General features: G+C 42.1%; 1 protein-coding gene across 1 annotated transcript in view; it reads right to left on the bottom strand.

Annotated features, from left to right (window-relative positions):
- Positions 1-24,575, bottom strand: part of LOC112043808 (paraplegin) — a 31,065-nt gene that overhangs the window by 3,916 nt on the left and 2,574 nt on the right. The window contains exons 3-14 of the mRNA XM_024079407.2: positions 23,988-24,122; positions 23,479-23,616; positions 22,643-22,736; positions 21,724-21,857; positions 16,135-16,299; positions 15,118-15,269; positions 8,970-9,192; positions 7,649-7,782; positions 7,217-7,353; positions 6,601-6,803; positions 3,341-3,460; positions 475-660 (exon numbers count right to left, since the gene is read on the bottom strand). Of these exons, the coding sequence (XP_023935175.1) occupies positions 475-660; positions 3,341-3,460; positions 6,601-6,803; positions 7,217-7,353; positions 7,649-7,782; positions 8,970-9,192; positions 15,118-15,269; positions 16,135-16,299; positions 21,724-21,857; positions 22,643-22,736; positions 23,479-23,616; positions 23,988-24,122 (1,821 nt within the window). The remainder of the gene's footprint in view (positions 1-474; positions 661-3,340; positions 3,461-6,600; positions 6,804-7,216; positions 7,354-7,648; positions 7,783-8,969; positions 9,193-15,117; positions 15,270-16,134; positions 16,300-21,723; positions 21,858-22,642; positions 22,737-23,478; positions 23,617-23,987; positions 24,123-24,575) is intronic.

The raw sequence follows: 24,575 nt of genomic DNA, 5'->3' as shown, positions 1-24,575 counted from the left end.
CTCAATTTTTTATGGGAGAGTGTAAGCCACTTTAGCATGCATCGACGACACATTTTGAAAAGAGAAAAAGTCATATTGTAGACGAATACCGGCGGAGATGTTCCAGTCCCATCTCTTTCGCCCCGAAAGTGTGAGCGATATTTTCGACTTCACCGCTATTGGTCTAAAATCGTCTTTCCCTCGTCTCGAGATTAAAATCAAGCTAATGGTGACACTAATACAAAAAACTGTAATGTAAAAAAATCGCAGAATGTGTTGCTAATTGCAAATCTCGAGAACAGCTGAACCGATTTCCCAATTTTTTTACGGGGAGAAAAAAAGGGTAGAGATAGGGTAAAGGTAGGGCAGAGGTATGGAAGGGGTAAGGTAGGCGTAGGGTAGGGGTAAGGTAGTAGTGTAGGGTAGGGTAGGGTGGGAGTGTAGGGTAGGGTAAGGGCAGAGAAAAAGTGCACAGTAGAATATAAAATAACTTACAGCTTTAAGTTTGTCCTGATTCTTTCTCAGTATGTCCTCTGTCCGGTAGTAAGCCTCGGCAATAAGCTTTTTCGCTTCCATGTCGATCAGATTTTTCAAAGCTCTGCTAAAAGGCGATTTCTGCCGATCTTTTAAATCTGGGAACGATAGTAGACCCACTGAAGGAGACATGCCGAAAACTCGCACCTACAACAAAAATAATATAATTTTAAATATAAATATTTTTAGGAAGCTCAGAAGTGAATTTATAAATAAAAATAAATACCAATGTTAAACTACGGTTAAAATTCACAAAAATTGTCAGTATAACTTAAGTAACAACTCAAATCTAACCGTAATCAAAATAAAACAGAATTCACTACTCCAGACAAAGAGAGAATCTCCGTGCCTAATTCAGAACTACGTCGATCAGCCGCCACATCGGCCGTCGCGTCAGAACCTTCTACCGAACTCGCTCCGGGGCATGCTAGAGAAAAAGCGCGACCTAAGGAAACTATGGTCGTGTTCTCGCTGCCCGAGAGTAAAACGTGACCTAAACTGTCTTGCAGAGAAGATTGGACGAGCTCTCGAGACCCACGTCGCCGAAGACAGGGACGAGGAAATCGGAGTCAGAAACATCGCTCCACAAACTCTGCAAGATACTCACCGGAACGACCACTACCGCCTACCCTCTTCTAGACGGCCAGGGTAGGAGAAGATACTCCGCCAAAGATAGAGCTGAAATCTTGGCGGAGTATATGGAACGTAAATTCACCCCCCCCCCCCCCAGAACCGGCTACAGATTCAACGGTGACCAACCACATCGCGTCGATCAACGAGAACGTCCAAGAATTCCTGTCGGCTCAACCCCGAAGTCATACCGAATCAGTGGAAGGGCGGGCCCGTTACTTGCTCTTCGCGTTTTCCCGGCCCGCCTTCTTGACTCCCTACAAATTCTTTATGCTTCGTCCTTGTCTCTGTATACGCTTTCTCCCCCTTCTGGGGCAGCGACACCATTTAACGCGAGATTCCTTGCATCTCCCATGGACCCGTCACCAATCCGCTCCGAGTTACGTCGCCTCTTATGCCACCGGCGCGCGAACTCCCGCAGCCGATGAAAGTTTGCCTCCGACGAGACAATGTCTGCGTAGTACACCGGCCCCGCCTCCGCGCGCTCGATTTCGTTCAGCATCTCGAGCCGTAAGTCCTCGTAAAGAGAACATCTCCACAAAATGTGGTTTCTGTCCTCGTCCCCAAGGCCACAATCACAGACAGGGCTTTCACACAGCGTGATTTCGTGCAGACGCGCCCGGAAATAACCGTTTCCAATGAGGTAGTCTCATAGTCCGGCTCGACCTAGGGAGCCCTGAGGCGACATCCGGGAAAAAACACCGCAGCTCGCTACCCCAGACCACTGAAGACCACCGTTCCTGCCACATCTCATTCATTTCTGCCCCGATTTCTCGCCTTCGCCTGCTCCACTCCCGTTTGCGCACAGACTAGCGCGCCTTATCAAGCCTCGCAGCACGGATTACATTCAGATCCGCAGGCAGCACCCCCACAAGCTCCGCCAGAGCGGCGAAGCTCGAGGAACGGTACGCCTTGATCAGCAGGATGAGAGACAATCTCTGCCCTTTCGCCCAACACGCAATAGCGTTCGCGCTGTGATCCCGTCGATCCCGGGTGCGGTATTCGACAGTAATTTTACGATCCCCACAAACCATCGATGGACGGCGGCGTAGAAGATGGTCCCGAGGGAATGAGCGCAACCGCAACCTGGATTTGCCTGTGATACTCCAAGTCCAGAGACAAATTGACCTCCCCTCCCGGAAACCCCTCAGCGTACTGGACCCCATTCACATTTGTTGGCGGACGCAACCTGCCGCTAGCGACCCTATATGCTTGGCCATACGAGTCTGCATTGCCGCATGTGGTACTCATTCTGCTCCTCCACCATCAGTTGCCGGTATCTACGTAGCTCGGCAAGGAATGGCGTTTGCTGCACACTAACTGCATTCCTCTTCCGTTCTGCCTGCCATTTCCTTCCTGCGACAACCAGAGAATCACTTACTGTCGCATATCGCCAAACTGTTTAAGCGTCAGTTGCCCAACATCAAACTGCAGCGATGAGCAGTTCGGTTTTTGCAGCAACCACTCCACGACGCTCCAGCATGGCACTGTCGGAGTCTTTTTCGAAGGATCTAGTGTGGCACACCGATCTTCTGGCGAAACTCCTGGCCAAAACCACCATACTACCAGCGATAGTACGGCTAGTAAGGTCGGACCTAGAGGGTCGGACCTTCCACGTCTCCGTACACGAAGCGGAATCCCAGCCGCAAACGATATGTGTAGGTGCTCCGTACTTTTGTACGCCGTGTATACCGACGACATCCCTAGCCTCGCCGACCTGCGCAAGGGAGAGGAAGGGAGAGGAAGACGTACTGTTATCGCTCTTCGCTGACGACAGTGCGTATTTTGCGTAATTCTATCACCAAATCGTCGCCATGCAGCGTCTGCTGGACTTATTACCTAAATGGTTGGACAAGTTGAGAATAGTCGCCGATGTGGGGAAGACGGCCGCTAGCTTTCAATATTCGCTACGCATCTCCAGCTAGGATGGCAGACCTCTACTCTACTCTAATTGTTATTTATATATATATTACCTACGTGACTTAGGGCCACGAGGTCCTGGTCTGGAAAGCACGAAAGGCCGTCCGATAGTGACCGTTAATTTACCATTGTAACCCACATTGGAGCAGCGTGGTTGGTTTAAGCTCCATGCTCCAATCAAATAGGCTGATGACGAATTGTGCATATAATGCCTTCATTAGTTAAAATCTTTGTCAGAGAAGCCTAGCACAGAACAAATGAATCAAATAAGCTTTACCTGCGCGTACGCAATCTTGGTGACTTTCTCCAGGTCGTTCTGTGCGCCGCTGGTGATGGAGTTGAAGGTGACAGCCTCGGCCGCGCGCCCGCCGAGCGCCATGCACATGCGGTCGAAGAGCTACAGATCAATTGACATTTCAAATATATTTTATCTACTCTCTCATCATGCAACTTCAATTCAGTCTCCATACAAACTCCGTACAAACAAATCCAAATTGTACAGAGCTGAATCATCATCATCATCATATCAGCCGATGGACGTCCACTGCATGACATAGACCTCTTGTAGGGACTTCCAAACATCACGATACTGAGCCACCTACATCCAGCGAATCCCTGCGACTCGCTTGATGTCGTCAGTCTACCTGGTGGGGGGTCAGCCCAGTCAGCGCTTACTAGTGCCATTAAAGCACTTTGGGACCCCAATGTCCATCGGCTCTTCGAACTATGTGCCCCGCCCATTGCCACTTCAGCTTCGCAACTCGTTGAGCTATGTCGGTGACGTTGGTTCTTCTGCGGATCTCCTCATTTCTGATTCGATCACGCAGAGATACTCCTAACATAGCTCGTTCCATCGCCCGCTGTGTGACTCTGAGCCTTCTTATGAAGCCCATAATTAGCGACCAAGTCTCAGAACCATAGGTCATCATTGGCAACACGCACTGTTCGAAGACTTTTGTCTTTAGGCACTGAGGAATTGCGGACGAAAAGATGTTGCGAAGCTTCCCGAATGCAGCCCAGCCGAGTTGGATTCGACGGTTCACCTCTTTCTTTAAATTGGACCTACCTAACTGGATCATATGTCCTAGGTATATGTATTCGTCTACAATTTCGAGTGCAGCGTTCTCAACTATAACTGGGTGGAGCGATACAAGAGCATTACACATTATTTTTGTTTTAGCCATGTTCATTTTCAGGCCCCCCTGTTGAGAAACGCTGCTGAAGTCATTGAGCATGGTACTAAGATCATCCAGAGTCTGACATGATGATTACATCGTCGGCGAACCGCAGTTGAGTGATGTACTCGCTATTGATGTTGATGCCAAGTCCGCCCCAGTCCAGAAGCTTAAAGACGTCTTCCAATGCGGCGGTAAATAGCTTCGGAGAGATCACATCTCCCTGACGCACTCCTCGCTGCAACTGGATTGGCCTCGTAGTCTGATCCTGAATACGGACTTGTATAGCTTGTACGAAAACGCCACTATGTATATGTACGTTTTCGTACAAGCACTTCAACGCTTGGATATACCTTTAATCAACTCGGCATCTCTACAATGACCTTAGCACAGCCCAGGTTTCCACCAAATCGAAGGCTTTCTCATAGTCCACAAACGCTAAGCATAGTGGCTGGTTATACTCGTGATTCTGTACAACCTGCTGCAGCGTATGGATGTGGTCTATGGTACTAAAGCCTTTTCGGAAACCGGCTTCTTCGGGAGGCTGGATGTCGTCGAACCTATTAGCGAGACGAATCGTAATGACTCTCGAGAACAATTTGTAAATATTAGCTTGGCTTAGCAGCGAGATGGGTCTGTAATTCTTCAGCAAGGTGTTGTCACCTTTTTTGAAGAACAGAACCACCACGCTCCTATGCCACGCCTCAGGCGTTGTGCCCTCGTGAATGACGGAATTGAACAATCGCTGAAGGACTTTAAGTATCGGTTTTCCACCCGCATTCAGGAGTTCTGCTGTGATTCCGTCCTCACCTGGCGCCCTATTGTTCTTCAGGTGTTTGAGAGCTACACTAATCTCGTATTATCTCGTATATCGTCGGTATAGTGTCGGGTCAACTTGGCTCTGGGGTCTTTAGCCAAATTGTCAACAGGCTGCTTAGTAGTCGTGTATAGCTGTCCATAGAACTTCTCGACCTCACTTAATAACTCGGGATTTGAAGAAATCGCATTTTTAGTACGGTGGGTCTTATAGAACTTAGACCAAACGGAATGGACAGTTTCCACGAACCTGTTGTTCAGATCGTCCACAGTTTCGCAATTTTGCTAGGCAATCAAAGCGGTTCTGCAGTTCTAGTTGAACGGACTCGGGGTCTTGAATATGGGCACGAGCAGGTCGGAGCGTAGACTTCACCAGTCGATACCGTTCCAGCTGTACGTTGATATTCAACATGCCTCTAACCATTCGGTGATCGCTACAGGTTTTCACCCTATGGATCACAGAAACATCATTGAATATTTGCCGTCTGGTAGACAAGATGAAGTCAATCTCATTTTTCGTGGAATCATCGGGGCTAATCCAGGTCCATTTCCTGTATGGTGGCTTCTTGAAGAAGGAGTTCATCATAAAGAGGCCCTCCTTCTCCATGAAGTCAGCCAACATTTGCCCCTGTCGTTCCGTTGCCCATACCCAAATCGTCCCAAATCGTCCCACTTTCAACTCTGAACAGCCACGTTCGCCCAGCTTTGCATTAAAATCCGCCATCACAACGTTATAATAAGAGTTTGAGGCATGTATGGCTTTAGAAATATCCTCATACAATACCTCTACCACCTCATTAGAATGTGTTGAGGTCGGTGCGTAAACCTGTATAACCTTCAACGAATACCGTTTGGTAATTCGGAGGACCAGGAACGCGACCCTGCTCGACACACTCTCGACTTTTACAACATTGTTCACAAGGGACTTGTGAACGATAAATCCGACACCACCCTGGGACTGTTGGTCGCCCTCCCGGTAGTAGAGCACATTACCGGATTCAAGGATTATCGAGCCCTCCCCCTCTCTTCGGACTTCAGACAATCCTATGACATCCCAGTGCAACTTGCTCATAACTTCTTCCACCTCGATGACCTTTTCGTCGGACTTCAAAGTGCGTGCGTTGTATGTTGCCAGGTCTAGTCATCGGGGTTGGCAGCGGAATCTCTGCCGGAGATTCTTAACACCCCTTGCCCCGCCGTTACCGTAACCGCTGCCAGAGCCAGGAATAGCGGGGCTGCCGGGGACTAGGGGCTGATCTTTCGCCCAGAATAAGTTGAAAAGGCAGTACAGCTGATCTGCCACTACCACATCGACCATTATCTGATACCATACATTTCATAACTTTAAGAATCTCCTCAATATTAACCTTACTATCACTAACTATCTAACATTCATTAAATTTAACAAATCTATTTGTAGCCAACCAATCTCTCCTTCTTTGTCCATACACAGAATCTTCTCTTATATACAATTCCTACTTATAGATATCACGCATACATCCATAGCAGTACCAATCTCAGTATAAGTGTGATAAAAGTTAAATACCTCTTCTTTTGAATACAACTTCTGATCCGAAGTGGTGTACTGAGCGAATCCTAGAGCCTTGTTGGTTCTCGGCACTATAGTGACCTTCAAGAGGGCGTCGGTGTGTTCTAGAAGCCACCCAATAAGCGCGTGACCAGACTCGTGGTACGCCACAATCTTCTTTTCCCCCGGAGACATCGCATGGCTGCGTTTCTCTGTACCACCTGAAAACAGAGTTCGAGTATTTCAGTATTAAAAGATTACAAACAAGGCTATAAACCATACGACTAGTATGTGCAATACTTATTAATAATATATGTGTGTGGTGCCGAATATTTAAGAAACTGTGTAGACAGACGACTATAAACTTGGCATAGTTAAAGTTTATTATTGAGAAAGAGTGAAGTGAGAAAAGACAACGGAGACTGAATACTAGAGAGATGAATACGATACCCAGGCCGTACAGACAGAATCAGGAATATAGTTTTACAATAAGAATAGTCGCACTGTTGTGAGTATTGTCATATTTTTGAGTAGCTGGAATCGAACCCACGGCCTTGGATGCAGGTCAGCGTAACTGAAGCCCGGCGTTAAATACGCTAGCCTGATAATATAATCAGATATATCGAGCACTTACCAACAACTCTCTCGACGGCGTATTCCAAGTCGGACGCTTTGACGATGTTCTGCTTGTGTCGCGCGGCGTGCAGGGCTGCCTCGTTGCACACGTTAGCAATGTCAGCGCCACTGAAGCCCGGTGTTAGGTATGCTAGCCTGATAATCAATTTTTAAAGTTGTATATAATAAAAAGGTCCATTACGAGGCGGATCTTTTTATACTATTAAAGTAAAAAAACCCAAGGTACTAAAAATAATCAGATTATAAAAACTAAATATAACATTTAAGTGTTAGTTATTGTAGTATTGTTTAAAAAGTTTTCTCATTATTATTATCACTAACAGTCAATTCACTGGCCCACTACAGAGCCAGGTCTCCCAAACCTTTGGCCTTTATGATAATCGTGGTATATGATTAAGAGAGAGCGAGAGACAGAACTAGACTGACTTACCGTTTAACATAATGCTGCGGCAACGGCTCCAGGACGATGCTCTTGAGATGTCTCTCGAATATTTCCTCTCGCTCCACCAAAGTGGGTAAATCGATCAAAATGTGTCTATCAAAACGGCCGGGCCGAAGCAGCGCCTGCAGTTAACATAAATGCTAATATAGTGTGTACATACTTGGTAGGCATATTTTATATTAGCCACATCTATCTACTAATATTAAAAACATACAGCCGAACGTAGAACCTCCTCCTTTTTGGAAGTCGGTTAAAAAGAGGAAAGATTTGATTGTCTGTTTGTTTGTTTGCATTGAATATGCTCTGAAAATAGTAAACTGATTTTAAAAATTCTTTCACTCAGGGAAGCTAGACTATCCCTGAGTGTAAAGGCTATAATTTATCACCGTATTCTTACGGAAGAAACCACGCGGATGAAACCGCGTGACGTCTGCTAATAAAATAAAGCCTTATTGCTCTGGTGGTTGGCCAATGTGGTTTCTGATCACGAGACTCTAGGTTCGAGTCCTGTTTAACTTAATAAAATGTTTATAAATATAATTATATAAGTTACTGGGATTCTTTCTTTTGAAAAATTCAGTAAAAGTGCCCACCCCTGTGCCAAAGAGAGCACGTTAAGCCATCGGTCATTATACTTAACATCATCGCTCATAGTAGTCTTAAAAGGCCCAAACGATAACGAGATATTTTTAGCTTTCTCTTTCGTACCATAGCAGCGAAAGAGAGTGAGCGAAAATCGTTAACTTGAATGGGTTATGTATTATTTAGTTAATGTTGGCTTAGTTTACCCAAAGTAGCCATAAAAATTAGTATATTCAAATTCAAAATTGGGTATTTGACTACCTTCGAATACCTGAAGGTCTCTTGGTACTTTTTTACATTTTTTTTTATTCTTTACAAGTTAGCCCTTGACTACAATCTCACCTGATGGTAAGTGATGATGCAGTCTAAGATGGAAGCAGGCTAACTTGTTAGGAGGAGGATGAAAATCCACACCCCTTTTCGGTTTCTACACGACATCGTACCGGAACGCTAAATCGCTTGGCGGTACGTCTTTGCCGGTAGGGTGGTAACTAGCCACGCCCGAAGCCTCCCACCAGCCAGACCTGGACCAATTAAGAAAATCTCAATCTGCCCAGCCGGGGATCGAACCCAGGACCTCCGTCTTGTAAATCCACCGCGCATACCACTGCGCCACGGAGGTCGTCAAGTTTTAAACTACTCAGGCGGTATGGGACACTTTTCGGTGTGTGCAGTTTCTTGTTTATCGATTAATAAGACTTTACCACGTCAATAAAAAACATCAAACCTTGTCCAAAACATCAGCTCTATTGGTGGAAGCCAGGACAACAACGCCCTCGCGACTCTTCATGCCGTCCATCTCCACCAGCAGCTGGTTCAGGGTCTGTTCCCCTTCACCACCCCCTGGACCCCAGGACGATGCCCCCGAGGACCGCGCCCTACCCACTGCATCCATCTCGTCTATATAGATTATACAGGGTGCGCGGGAGCTTGCTTCTTTGAAGAGATCTCTATAACAAAATTGTTTTGCTTTAAAAGCATGACAGAACAATGTGACTTCGTATCACAAAGTCTACTACTCCTAACACGACTAAAAGTATATCATATTTTTTAAGACATGAATATTGAATACCTTAATATTTTTTTGACAATACGAGCCAAAACGCTATTGGCCGTGATGGGTTTTATTTTGTCTGTTTCATGACGTCATGGAGACCCGAAAACACTAAACCTTAACATAAAGGTTTAGCGTCTGACATAACTATCAATAGGGATGATGACAGTTTTTTAAATTGTATATAAATTAAGAGTATACTAATAGCAAAGCAATTTTGTAAAAGTAACAGGGTATCTGCGATCATTACTTTCGGAGCTACAGGGATTTAAAGGGTCAGATTTGCGGCGCTGCCACGGATCCCTGAAAAACGCTCCATACAAAATGGCACGATTTAGTGACGTCGTTGGCTCGCTGATCGTTAAGTTTTGTATGGGCGTTCAAACAAAATTATCAATATCTTTGTTATTTGTGCGTTTATGTTTATAGTTTATTTATTGAAAAATGACACATTTAATGTAAGGAAACTAAAACTGTATGAATTTTCATCTAATTACGATAAAAAAAATTAATGGATTTTGAAATTTTATAATCTTATTTATTTTGCAAATATCCAGTCAATCTTTGCTTTTTATGTATAAATTAGTTAACATTGACCTTATTTACCCGAATGTATCATAAAAATCAATATATTCAAACCTAGTCATCATCCCCATTAGTTGGACGTTTATTCTTTAGTAACATCAAGTAACATAGTGACATCACAAAATGGACGACAGTATTTTTCACGTTTGGAAAATTTTAAAAATAGGTAGATGATTTTCTTCGAAATCCTTAACTTTTATTTATTGATATTCATATATTTCGTACCCTTATTCTATGTACTGTGCGAGATTAATGTTGTTATATTAAACTAGCGGACGCCCGCGACTTCGTCAGCGTAAAAATCAGTCTGAACTTTCTTTCCCTATTTCCTTATTTATGTTTTTGGTAATACACACACCAATTTTTATAAATGTGTTATTTACCCTATTTCACTATCTTCTATTTTTATTTTCGCTGGTTTTATATTAAATCAATAGATTATATATAACTAACCACTTTAAAGCACAAAGAGGTAGAATTTATTATCCTCCTCTCCGAAACTGAAAGCCTGTCCTCGAATTCTCCAGTTCACTGAGAGGATTCAAGGCCAAGCAGAACCATTGTGGACTCAGAGAATCACCCTGGAAGATCCTGATCCGGTCATTGGCACCCGCCAGCCGCTCGCCATGTACACAAAGGATCGTGCTCCATTACCCCATACATGATCGGAGGAAGTCTTGAACTGTACAACAAAGCCTCTGGAATTGGCGAGCCAGGGTGACATAGCAAGCGGAAAACGCCTTCAGCAAGTAGTGAAGTTCGGGCTCCGAACATTTCCAGTTCGCGGCCCGTCTTACTACACCAACTACATCCTCCGTAGAGATGGCGACTGGGTTCATCGGCCTAATTACGGCATATGCCTCCTCTATCGCCGCAATCGCCCTCATCGTGCTCTACCTCTTTTAGCCATATGTTTCACCAAAAGGCGATGAGGTACCGTATTTGGCTGTGGAGTGGTAGAACACACTGCAGGACTCTTTAATCTGTTGTAGAACCGTTTCTGATCACTCGAGAAAAGACGATTTTGCTGAAACCGCTCAACTCTTTACGAATATCGTCGTATCCGGTTCTCCCATGCAGCGATTTTCTGCTTTAGGTCGTCGATGCGCTCCAGCAGATATGGTCCAGCCTAACCCCGAGTCTGTTAAAGGCTATTCTAACGGAGCACATAATCCTTGGCCTTCTATTGCCCGACTTGAAGCATAGCAGTCTGTCAATGAGGCCTCTGCGGCGTTCTGTCCTTAGCTCCTTAACAGAACGCCTCTGGCGTCCAGGTTCCTTGGTTTTCATGTCAACAGTATCATCCAGACAAGTACTGCCCGCCAGGTAGCTGCTCTAAACCGTTGAGGAGTTCCATTACCTGACCTTCGTCTTCATCATTAGACTCCTGACGTCCTTCGTCTTAATCCAGACAGTCACAACCCATCTAGGTGCAAAGTCCTCATGAATAGAAATTCAAAATTAAAAATTCATTTATTTCAATTGGGCTTAGTTTTTAATCACTTTTGAAAGGTCAAGATTATGTCATAATGTAATTTAATCTAAAGTTAGTTAGGTTCCAAACGCGCCTTGGTCCGAGAAGATCCCACAACAAGCTTAGCCAAGGTTTATTTTTTTTTGTTTACCACCATTTTACAAACTTATATAAAACTAAGCACACAGTCGTATAATATAGTTTAACACCAAGCTTTTTTATCATTTATGTACTCATTAACTTCAAATCAATATCAATTTATAAGGCTTTCCTAAATTTCATTTTAAATTGATTAATCCCGATCACAAGGTCGATACTGTAATACATTGAGAAGATCCTATCCTTCGTCTTCTTCATCAGACCCTTAATGACAGTTACAACCCATCTAGGTCGTAGGTCCTCATCAATACAAATTAATCAAACCCAAACACAAGGCAACTGCTTTAAATCGTTGAAGAGTTTTCAAGTCTGTGTTTCGTCTCCATCATCACACCTTCACTGCTTCACTGAGTTGTAGTGATTTAACGTGCTCAATGGAAAAAAATATTGAACGCTATAGTTGCTCTTACAATTTTCGAAAGTTCCCCACGATTTCTCTAGGATCCTATCATTAGATCCTGAAATGATGACAATGGTACCACCTCAGGAGTAGACCACCAATATACCCTTTTAAACAAAAAAGAATTATTCAAATCGGACCAGGCGACTTCGAGTAATCAAGTCAATCACAAAAAAAAACATAGTTCCGAATTGAGATTCTCCTCCTTTTTTGAAGTCGGTTAAAAATATAATAAAAAAACCATAGATAATCTCATATTATATTGTCAAAGATGACTATATTGAAAAACTATGAAAAAAGAAATTCAAGTTCGGTTTGGTTAGTAACTCGCCGTCACTAGATGGCCCTAATCAAGAAATTCACAAGCTAACGAAGTGTTCATCTAATAAATATATATGATTATTAAGGAACAAGACAAGATACGTTTACTCACCTCGTTATTCCACCGCGGTGGACCGAAGCTGAGATACTCGCTCTATACATCTTAATTAAATTTTTGCTGCCTAGCAACTTTCAGAACTGAAAGTTGTGGCCCGTCTACTCGAATCTATAACTATTACTATATAGTAGTATAGTGAGATAATTTTTAATTTGAATCCTTTATATTTTGTGGATTATTACGATTTAACTCGAAAATTATTTGTCCTTTTCTAGAAATGCTTTCACCATGGCTACTTTTTATTACACTGTAATATAGGGTTTATTTTTTATCACCGTATTCCCACGGGAACGGAAACCACCCGGTTAAAACTGTGAGGTGCAATAAAAAATGCAATGAACTTAATTTTATCATTATCATCATCATCATCATCATCATCATCATCATCATCATCATCATCATCATCATCATCATCATCGTTATGACAGTCGATGGACGTCCACTGCAGTACACAGGCCTTTTGAATGGACTTCCAAACATAACGATCCTGAGCCGCCTTCATTCAGTGAATCCCTGCGACTTGCTTAATGACACTTGACACTTCGCTTTCTAGTGCCTGGTCGCCATTTCAGCACCTTGGAACCCTAACGTCTATCGCGATTAGTTGAGCTATGTCGCTTAATTTTATAAAAGTGCTCAATCAAAGTATTCCTTTTCGGGATTAAATCCCAACTTGTCACATGAAGACATGAAATAAACAAATTCATATTATTCGTCCTTTTTTTAAAAATTTTTGTTAAATAATTGTAAATGAAATAGAAAACTTAATACAAAACAATTAATTTTTCTTTTATAATATTTCAAGTTCAGTTCAGTTAGTACTGGTAGCCGCCACTAGATGGCCCTAATCAAGAAAATTCACAAGCTAACGAAGTTTTCATCTATTAATACATATATACGAGTACTTGGGAGCATACATAATATACAACGAATTGAAAATTCCTAACCTTCATTACCAATTTTTGATGCCTAGCAACTTTCGTAACTGAAAGTTGTGGTGGTCCGTAAATCCATAATCTGCAATCTTAAATCTATTATTAATTCTACAAATCTACAGCAAAAGCAAGGTAATGTTTGATTTGTTACGATTTGACTCGAAAATTTATTTAAATCTATCTACATATATAAATTATTTTACTTTTCGTTAGCCTCGCTAAAACTCGAGAACGTCTGAACATCTTATCTCGGTCTTGAAATGTTCTTGGAGGTATAGGGAAGGTTTAAAAGATGAGAAAAATTAGAATACTTCCTGGGAAAGCCATAAAAACAACCTTTTTCTATTTCCCATACAAACGTTTAAGAGTCAAAGAGTAGGGGTAGAGAAGTGTAGAGTAGGGATAGGTAAGAAGTGCAAATAAGTCAAAGCGAAGCTTGACCGGGCCCGCTAGTTGTTTAAAATACAAAACAGTATTAAACATTTATAAAAAATCTTCAACCTTCCTGCTGCGGGACATTTGATTTATTTACATTCTTATTACTATCGGATGCCCGCGTAAAAATCGGTGTAAACTTTCTTTCCTTATTTCCCTATTTATGTTTCTGGTAATACACACACCAATTTTTATAAATGTGTTATTTACCCTATTCCACTCCCTTCTATATTTATTTTCGCTGGTTATATATTAAATTTGATTATATAACTAATCACTTTAACGCACATTAGAGGTAGAATTTTAAAAATACTTTAATCGGATTATCTTTACGATTTTTGTGGCAGTACACATTTAAACTAGTTAAAGCCTTTAGGCCAAATTTTAAATATGTCATTTTACTGAAAAAAGCAATGTTATAGATGATCCGCCATAACAAAAATACGATGAATTGGCTCGTGTTTAATGTTTTACATCGTTATTATCATCATCATTATCAACCCACATTCGGCTTACTGCTGAGCACGAGTCTCCTCTCACAATGAGGCCAATAGTTCACCACGCTGGCCCTATGCGGATTGGCAAACTTCACACACGTACAGGATTAGAAAAATTTTCTGGTATGCAAGTTTCCTCAAGATGGTTTTCCTAAACAGTTTGAGACACGGGATATTTAATTTCTTAAAATGTACACAACTAAAAAGTTGGAGGTGCATGCCCTGGACCGGATTCGAACCTACGCCCTCTGGAATCGGAGGCAGTAGGTACGTATACTTAATAGGGTAGTTGAGTCATATCAAATTTTATATAAACAATATTAATTTCGTGTAGTACATGGAATAAGGGTCCAAAATTTATCGATATCAATTAACAAAAGTTAAACTTTTGTTAATTGATATCGATTTCTTATAAAACTTAATTTAAATATCACGTATTTTTACAAATTTTTCTATCGTCAAAAACGCTGTCGTCCATTTTGTGACGTCACTAACACACTTGATGTACTAAACGTCGAATTGTTAACTAATAATATTTTTGTCAACCGCTCCATTTGTATGGGATTTATTATACTGACGTCATGAAACAGTTGAAATATAGACTGTCAGGACCGATAGGCGTTTTGGCTCGTATTATCAAAAACATATTTAAAAACTAAAATTTTCATGTAAACATGTCCCAAAAAATATGAAAAAAAAAATAGTAGAATGATAATGAATTTATTTAGACCACTAAAAAAAGGATCAACTAACCTTAAAAGTTGTAAAATTACCAACTTCTATCTGAAAAAAACAATATATTTCATAGTACTACAACTATAATTCACAGCCCAACCTCACACAGGAATCGAACCCACGAGCTCAGTGGATCAGTATGTGTAAAATCATGGCTACTACCTGACTCTAGCAGCTCCAAGTCCGCCGATCATCTCTATAAACTCCGAACCGTTCATAGACAGAAACGGAACATTAGACTCGGTGGCAACCGCCTTCGCCAGCATGGTCTTTCCGCAACCGGGGGGACCCAGCAACAAAGCGCCTTTAGGAACCTGTTCAATAAGTAGATGGATTTTGTACTAATATAGGAAACCCTTGGTTTTATTGATCGCTAACTATGGGCCTTATTAGAAGGCTCAAAGTTACTCAACGGGCGATGGACCGAGCTATGCTTGGGGTTTCTCTGCGTGATCGAATCAGATATGAGGAAATCCGCAGACGAACCAAAGTCACTGACATAGGTCAGCGAGTCGCAAAGCTGAAGTGGCAGTGGGATGGAAGTCCCAAAGTGGTGGAATGGCGACCCCGCACCGGCAAGCGCAGTGTTGGTCGAGCCTCACTAGGTGGACCGAAGACATCAAGCGGGTTGCAGCAGCCGCTGAATGCTGGCGGCTCCATGGCTTGGAGGTCCATGCAAGAGGCCTACGTCCATCGGCTGATAATGATGATGATGATGATGATAGAAAACCCTTAGCTTGACAGATGTCTATGTCACATCTAAAGTGTTTATTGCCCGGCTCAAGGAATTGCAAACAACACGGTTTTAAGCAACCCGTTTAAGCTTTAAACTTCGGTTTAAGCCTAGTTAGTGGGTCGACTAACAACAACTACGCTTTCCAGTGCGCCATTTCAACACCTTGGGACCTCAACGTTCATCGGCGCTCCATACTGTATGTACACCCATTGCCACTTCAGCTTCGCGACTCGTTGAGCTATGTCGGTGACTTTGGTTCTTCTGCGGATCTCCTCATTTCTGATTCGATTACGCAGAGAAACCCCAAGCATAGCTCGCTCCATCGTCCGTTGAATAACTTTGAGCCTTCTAATGAGGCCCATACTTAGCGAACAATAAAACCAAGGGTTTCTTATATTAGTAATAAGAGTCTAAACCTTAGGGAGTTTATTTGTTTCACCTACCTTAGCGCCCAAGCTTTTGTAATGTTCAGGTCTCTTCAAATAGTCCACAAACTCCATAACTTCAATTTTCGCCTCCTTGAGGCCGGCAACGTCTTGGAACTTCACCCCTTTACCCTGACCGCTCATAGAGTCCACTAGTGTGAACTTTGCCCGCCTCAGTTGACTCTGGAATTGTTTACATTGTCATATTAAAAACATGAAAACTAACAGTAATGCACGACGCTATTGACAAAGGGCGTCCACCACGAATTTCATCTGAAGTATGTATGTTTCAATAATTCAAATCTAAATTACATGCGACACATTAGCACCTTGTCATATCAGGAAAACAGAATCAAGAACGGGAGCCGCAGCAGAAAAGTCTGAAACCAGTAAGTGGCATAAGTATATGGGAGCGCGCGTGTGGTGTATGAATTAAACTCCCATAATTAATATAAAAAGGTATATTTAATATTTGTACACGGAATAGAAACTAAAAGTAGAATGTACAAACTAAATAACAAAGAAATGTCGAATGCGTATGCGACACATTTATGACGTGAAATGAGAGCCGCGATTTAGCCGCAAGCGTGGTAGCCGGTTAAGCCGTTTAACGTACTCTGCCCTAGTGGGGCCAAGATTAAGTATTTATAATACTTTACGAACAAAGGATTATTGTATCCCGAAATATAACGGCTGTCATTGGAGAATCGAACTGGCGCCTATGCGTCGAAACTCCTGTCGAATTGTTATTGGCTAAGTGTGAGCACTTAACAAGGGTTGACATTCCATCGGCGTTACGTAATTCTAACACAAAGGAATGTTGCGTGGTTTTTGTACAATGCAGCTTAAAGAGTTATAAATAACTTACAATTATTATATAACCTAAATATTAATGCATCGCCACATCAGCCCCCCGGGAGACCGTTAGGTCGTAAGCTTCGCTGGAAATTTTACGCGTCTGCCTGAGCGAGTAGTTATTGCCGTTGGCGTAGTGACAGGCGATGTAGGAACTGCGGGCACGAGAGATTCGTTAATGACGTATGCCGGTTTTAAACGATCGATTGAAACCGTAACAATTTTACCAGCGATATCGATTTTAAAAGTTTTCTCTGACCTTTCAACGATTTTATATGGGCCAGAGTATGGATGTTGGAGCGGTTTACGTACTGCATCTTGCCTTAGAAAAACAGCAACGGCGGACGATAGATCCTTACTAACGAATGTTTTCGAATCTCCGTGTCGAACGACCGGTGTAGGTTTTAAAGCGCGTATATGTTTGCGAAGCCGAGATAGAAAATCGTTGTAATCCGTGACTTCCGACGTGGAAGGTAGAAACAGATCACCAGGCAAACGTAAGCTTTCACCATACAATAACTCAGCGGAGGTTGATGCTATATCTTCCTTCCAGGCGCAACGAATACCGAGTAAAACAAGAGGCAAAACTTCATACCAATTTTCATTGTTTTGGCACATGATAGCGGCCTTCAATTGTCGGTGAAATCGTTCGACTAAACCATTTGCAGCGGGATGATATGCGGTGGTAGTAAGGTGCTGTGCTCCCGTGAGCGTAGCAAGCTCTTTAAACAAATGCGACTCGAATTGACGACCACGATCGGTCGTAATCCGTTGCGGGCATCCAAAACGTGCGATCCATCCACTAATGAAAGCGCGCGCTACTCTTTCGGCGGTGATATCTTCGAGCGGTATCACTTCGGGCCAACGCGAAAAACGGTCCACCGCGGTTAAGCAATAGCGATAACCGTGTGATATCACTAGTGGTCCGATTATATCAACGTGAATATAAGAGAAACGTGCAGATGGAGGAGTAAAACTATGAATTGGAGCTCTAGTGTGTCGTGAAACTTTCGATCTTTGACAAGCAAGACAGGCTTTAGTCCAGGCTCTGCAATTTTTACGTATATTAGGCCAGACGTATCTCTCTGTCATCAGTCGAATGGTGGGCGTAGCACCAGGATGACTTAACCCATGGACTAAATCGAAAGCCTGTTTACGGAATTCAGGTGTGAGATAAATGCGCGGTCTCGGTCCTGAAATATCGCAAAAAACTTTACATTCGCTCGAATCAGAAATTTTAATTTTCTGTAAGTCTAACGAAGTAGGGTTGTGCAATAGATGTCGAAGTTCGGAGTCTGTCTCTTGGGCTATGGCGAGTTGTTGCAAATTAATGTCGTTAGAAATCGTTTCTATTCTTGACAGTGCATCAGCTACGATATTGTCGTCTCCGGATATGTGTCGTACGTCGGTCGTAAATTGCGAAACGAAATCGAAATACCGGAATTGACGTGGAGAACAGTTTTCCGATGCCTTGCGAAAAGCGGCGACAATTGGTTTGTGATCGGTCCAAATCGAAAAGGTTTTAATTTCAATCATGAAGCGAAAGTATTTCACAGCTTCGTAAATTGCTAATAGCTCGCGGTCGAAAGGGCTGTACTTGCGTTGGGCAGTATTGAGTTTTTTGGAGAAGAAAGCAAGGGGTTGAATATTACCTTCAACTTTCTGTTGTAAAACGCTGCCTATCGCGACGTCGGAAGCATCACAAACTAACATTAGCTCTGCAGTCGGATCGGGGTGAGCTAGCATGGTAGCGTCTACAAGACTCTGTTTACTTATATTGAACGCGTGCTCTAATTCATCGGTCCAGATTACGGGTGTGTTTGCCTTAACGTTTTGACCACTAAGAAGTCGATTCAATGGTGTTTGAGTTTTTGCAGCGTTAGGTAGGTACCTTCTGTAGAAGTTAATCATACCTAAAAATCTCCGAAGTTCTTTTAGAGTTTTCGGCTGTGTGAAGTTTTGAATAGCACTGACTTTATTAGGCGTAGGTCTCGTGCCATTCGCTGTAACCTGGTAACCCAAAAATTCTACTTCTGAAGCACCGAATACGCTTTTTGCAGAATTTATAACGGCGCCGTGTTCACGTAAGCGTTCTAATACAAGCGCGACGTGACGTTCGTGTTCGTCGTGGTTCCGTGACGCGATTAAAATGTCGTCTATGTACGGAAAAGCAAAGTCGAGGTCTCTTAACATTTCGTCCATAAACCTTTGAAACGTTTGTGCGGCGTTTCGGAGGCCGAAAGATAAAAAAGGGAACTCAAATAAGCCAAAAACACTTGTAATCGCTGTTTTAGGTATATCAGCGGGGTTCACAGGAATTAAATGATAAGCACGCACTAAATCGATTTTGCTGAAGACAGTACACCCATGCAGGTTATGCGAGAAGTCCGCGATATGACGCACTGGATAACGGTCCGGTATTGTACGCGCATTCAAACCTCTATAATCTCCGCAAGGACGGTCCGTACCGTCTTTTTTTGGTACGAGATGCAGCGGAGCAGCCCACGGACTGTCAGATCTACGAGCGATTCCGGCTCTAACCATGACTTCGAACTCGCGTTTAGCGCGAAGCAAGCGGTCCGGCGCTAATCTGCGTGGTCGGCTGTATACGGGAGGACCGGGCGTAGTACGAATATAGTGTACCGTTTTATGTTTAACCTCTCGTATCGTAGGCTCGCCGGAAGGTCGCGTGACCTCAGGATACCGTTTTAATAACGTGTGGTAACGCGAGGTACCTGTAACCGTTTTAATTTCGCAAACGGGGTGGTTGACGGGCTGTGCATTTACAATTAAAGATGTATGCTTATCAACTAAACAGCGGTTTCTTACATCTACAAGCAAATTATAAAAACACAAAAAATCGATTCCTATAATAGGTTTGGTTACGTCGGCTATCACAAAACGCCAGTGAAAATCCCGACGCAACCCTAAATTAAGTGTTAAACTAATCGTACCGTACGTATTTATTTCGGTACCATTAGCGGCAAACAGTTTATAATCGCATTTCTTAACTAAAGACTTATTGTTATAACTTATTCTACTTAGCGGATAAACACACAAATCAGCACCAGTGTCTATTAAAAATTGAGCCTTAGTGTTCTTATCTGTAACAATAACGCGACTGGGTGAAACGGGACAGCCATTGTCAGTCGCATTCATTGACTGCCCGATTCGTTTCCCGAGAAGAAACACGGTTCGCGGCACTTAGTAGATTTTTCTCGAAACTTTCTATGGTACCAACACAGTGTATCAGCTGCAGGGTTGTAGGCGGGGCTTCGGGAACGGTGGCGCCAGCCGTGTCGCTCGTGCGGGTGAGAACGGGCACGCGATAGCTGCGCGTGCGGAGGTGACGACAGGGCAGCCACTTGACGTGTCAACTCGTCGACAGCTCGCTTGAGTTCGCATACCTCATTGTTTGCGGTAGGTGCGGCCAACTCGTGCACTTGCTGTGTTCCGATGACGTCACTTACGGTGTCCGCTAGCTTTGCGAGTTCCTCTAACGTGCTCTTTTGCTGCGAAGCGAGGATCACTTGAATGTGAGTCGGCAGGCGACTTGACCACAGGGAACGGACAAAGTCGTCTGGAACGTTTGGGCCTGCGAGATTTTGTAAATGTCTCAAAAATTGAGACGGTTTACGATCCCCGATGTCTTCGTGGGTCAGAAGTTGACGGACCCTTAGCTCTTGACTCACCGATAACCGAGCAATTAACTCCGCCTTCACTTTTTCGTACTTGTCAGCGGCCGGCGGATTTTTTATAATGTCCTTTATTTCAGTGATATATTTTATGTCCAAGTTCGCGATAACATAATTATATTTGGTCGCGTCGACGGTTATGTTCGCGAGCGCAAATTGACCCTCGAGTTGTGCGAACCATAACGCCGGTTCGTCGGGCCAAAAGGGTGGCACTTTAACGCGCACAGCTTGAACCGATTGTTCATCGTGTTTGGACATTGTCTATTAGTTAATTACTGACTACTCGAAACCACTTTATGACTATGTTTGTTGTCGGGGTCACCACTTTATGACTGTTGTCGGGGTCACCACTTTATGACCACTTTTTGTCTGTTTTTGGGGTCACCACTTTATGTCTGTTGTCGGGGTCACCACTTTATGGGAGCGCGCGTGTGGTGTATGAATTAAACTCCCATAATTAATATAAAAAGGTATATTTAATATTTGTACACGGAATAGAAACTAAAAGTAGAATGTACAAACTAAATAACAAAGAAATGTCGAATGCGTATGCGACACATTTATGACGTGAAATGAGAGCCGCGATTTAGCCGCAAGCGTGGTAGCCGGTTAAGCCGTTTAACGTACTCTGCCCTAGTGGGGCCAAGATTAAGTATTTATAATACTTTACGAACAAAGGATTATTGTATCCCGAAATATAACGGCTGTCATTGGAGAATCGAACTGGCGCCTATGCGTCGAAACTCCTGTCGAATTGTTATTGGCTAAGTGTGAGCACTTAACAAGGGTTGACATTCCATCGGCGTTACGTAATTCTAACACAAAGGAATGTTGCGTGGTTTTTGTACAATGCAGCTTAAAGAGTTATAAATAACTTACAATTATTATATAACCTAAATATTAATGCATCGCCACAAGTATGCCACTTAAAAAAAAATAAAGTCAAATTAATTAAAAAAGGTTTGGTTTTTTTGTTCGATTTGAATTTTTTATTATTTTTTTTACTATATACAATATACTATAGATAGATAGATAGATACTGATAAAAATTACTTACAAATCCACCTAAATTGATGTTCATTTTCATGGACTTGGTGGAATAAAGGAAGGACAGTATAACTGCACCGATGAGTAGTGTGGTGAAGATCTTTGCCGCCACACTGCCATTGCGGTCGTATATTACGCGTACGCCTAGAAAATTAAAACCATACAATTAAAAATTTTGATAAATCCCCGAATGTCATGAAATTATTAATTACACTAATACGACTTTTTAACTACTTTTTAACAGTATGTCCGGCAAATTGATCCATGCGTCAGGTGACCCAAGAGCTGGCGCTTATTAGGCCCAAAGGATAATCTTCCTCACTTTCACTCCCACAACTTTTAAACGGCTCAACAGATTTTCATCAAACATGTCTAAAAAAATTCGCACGTAGGTCACAATACCAAAAAAAAACTAAATTGAAATCGCTTTATATCGCAGACAGACAGGCACATACGTCAAAATTAGCAACACCCCACTTTTTGCTTCAGGAGTTAAAAATACTTGCAAATTAAGCCTACTTCAAATTAACTTTGATTGATTGATTGAAACAATATTGTATACATGTCTCACACTGAAATCTTTCCGGTTGTTTTTTTTTACAAGTCAAAACCTGACCACAATATCTCCTGATGGTAAGTCATGATAAAATCAAAGATGGAAGCTGGCAAACTTGTAAAGAGATTGACTGTAGTGGTTCAATCGAGTTGTTAGAATTTTTTTTTCTTTTTTAAAAAGAATATTTGCCACATCTATTTAAATATGACTAAAATTTGCATTCCTCTTCCAGTTCATTGGAAAAGGAACTTGTCCTCCTCTCTCCTCTCCTGACCTCTCGATGTTAGTCCTTTCCCTTTATTATTGAGCTATTGAGATATTATTATAATTGAAACTAATAAATTAATGGCTTTCCTTCCTTAATTTATCTTACCTTCTTTGACACCTAAACTCATTTCTGTCTCACGGAGCTTCTCTTCAAAACGTTGAATATTGCCAACATTCATGTGATAGACACGATGGTTTGCCTAAAATACATAGATATAAATATTTTTATGACGTAGATTTAATTATTTAAATTTTTTTAACATCTTAAGCCTGTCATCTATCATCTGAAACGTCAGGCTACCTAGGAATCATCCTATAATTGTTACCTGAGAAGCAACTAAGAATGAGCTTTAATACCCAACATCATCATCATTATCAGCCAATGGACGTCCACTTCTGGACATAGTCTGACTTCCGAACATCACGGTCTAAGACCGCCAGCATCAAGTGGCTCCCAGCAACCCGCGTGATGTTCTCGGTCCATCTAATGGGGTGTCGATCAACACCGCGCTTTCCGGTGTGGGGTCGAAACTCCAGCACTTTGAGACCCCAACGTCAATCGAACTATGTGCTACTCCATTGCCACTTTCAACTTCGCGACTCGGTGAGTTATGTCAGTGACTTTAATTCTTCTGCGGATGTCCTCATTTCTGATTCTATCACGCAGAGAAACTCCACGCTTAGCTCGCTCCATCGTTCGCTGAGTGACTCTTGATCAACAGGTAATATCCTAATGAAATTATACAAAAACTACTTTCTATTATCACAAATTTAAAGTGTAAAATATATCTATGTTGTACGCTACCTACAGCATTGTCAAAACTCAATACTTACCTTTGGTAGCAGTAGTTGTGCTGACAAACTTTCAGCTTTTATAAAATATTAAAGTTCTGACTATAAAAGGTATAGTCCATAATAATTATTATTATTCTAATTATTTACCCTCTTTCCTTTTATTACGGCTCCCTCGTACAAAATGATGGTGACAATTTCCAAGTCTGGCCTCACTATTATTTCTTCAACCTCTCCTTTTGAGAGCATGGAATAAACGAATTCATTCCATGACACATAACGGATCATCTGTTGAAAATTGAAATATACAAACATATTATAATAAAAGTCTTCCAACACATCTATCTGTCTATCTATAATTGTAAATAATTACTGAACTCCAGAAGTAAGTTTCAGGTTACAAACTTATCCCCTATTTAACCAGGCACAAGGCTCTAACTTACATACATTTCTTAATTTTCGAAGCGTTGGCGAATGTAGAAAGAGAATCGACGCACCACATGGCTACAGACCCAAACACTATGGTCACATAGTGTCTGTGACAGATTATGACAAGATATCATGGACCTATGGACCGCTAGTGCCTAAACGTAGACCTTTCAAAACAAGTGATGATGATGATTACGTGGGTTGTACACATACAGTGTACACATTCTTACCTCACTTTGTGTATTATCTCCTGGTACAAGGTAGGTACTAATTGTTATCAGTGTAAATGTCATCATCATCCAAAACGCTGCTTTAATCAACAGGGAAGGCATATTGGGCTCATCATTATTGTTTTTCTTTTCATCCTGAAAATTTAATAATACATTATGTCACACATCTCAATTAAATTATGTGTTTAAAAGAAACAACTTAATAATCTATAATATATTAGTGAATTAATTATAATATTATACAAAGTCCTCCCGCCGCATCTGCCTGACTGACTGGTTGTGATAAAAACAAAATAACAGATGCATGTACAAGCATATATATATATGCTATATTTGCCAGATATAGCAATCATTATGATTTATTAAAACACGCAACCTATATTGGTTCCTCATTCAAGCTCCATAAGACTATCGGCCTAGAGCCTAGCCTAAGACCTAGGCAGTCTGCTAAGCTAAGGCAACCTACATCAAAGGACCCATGTGCAAGGGTCAATTAAATGGCTAAGAAACGAAGAAGCCTAGGGAAAAATCTGACATGCTTTATGAGGCACAAAGGTGTAACATTCCAACTTCTCTTGGCAGAGACAA

Source organism: Bicyclus anynana, chromosome Z, assembly GCF_947172395.1.
Source record: "Bicyclus anynana chromosome Z, ilBicAnyn1.1, whole genome shotgun sequence".
In the NCBI taxonomy this organism is placed as follows: Eukaryota; Metazoa; Arthropoda; class Insecta; order Lepidoptera; family Nymphalidae; genus Bicyclus; species Bicyclus anynana.
Note: the sequence above shows the minus strand (reverse complement) of the source record. Positions and strands in the feature narration are given on the sequence as shown.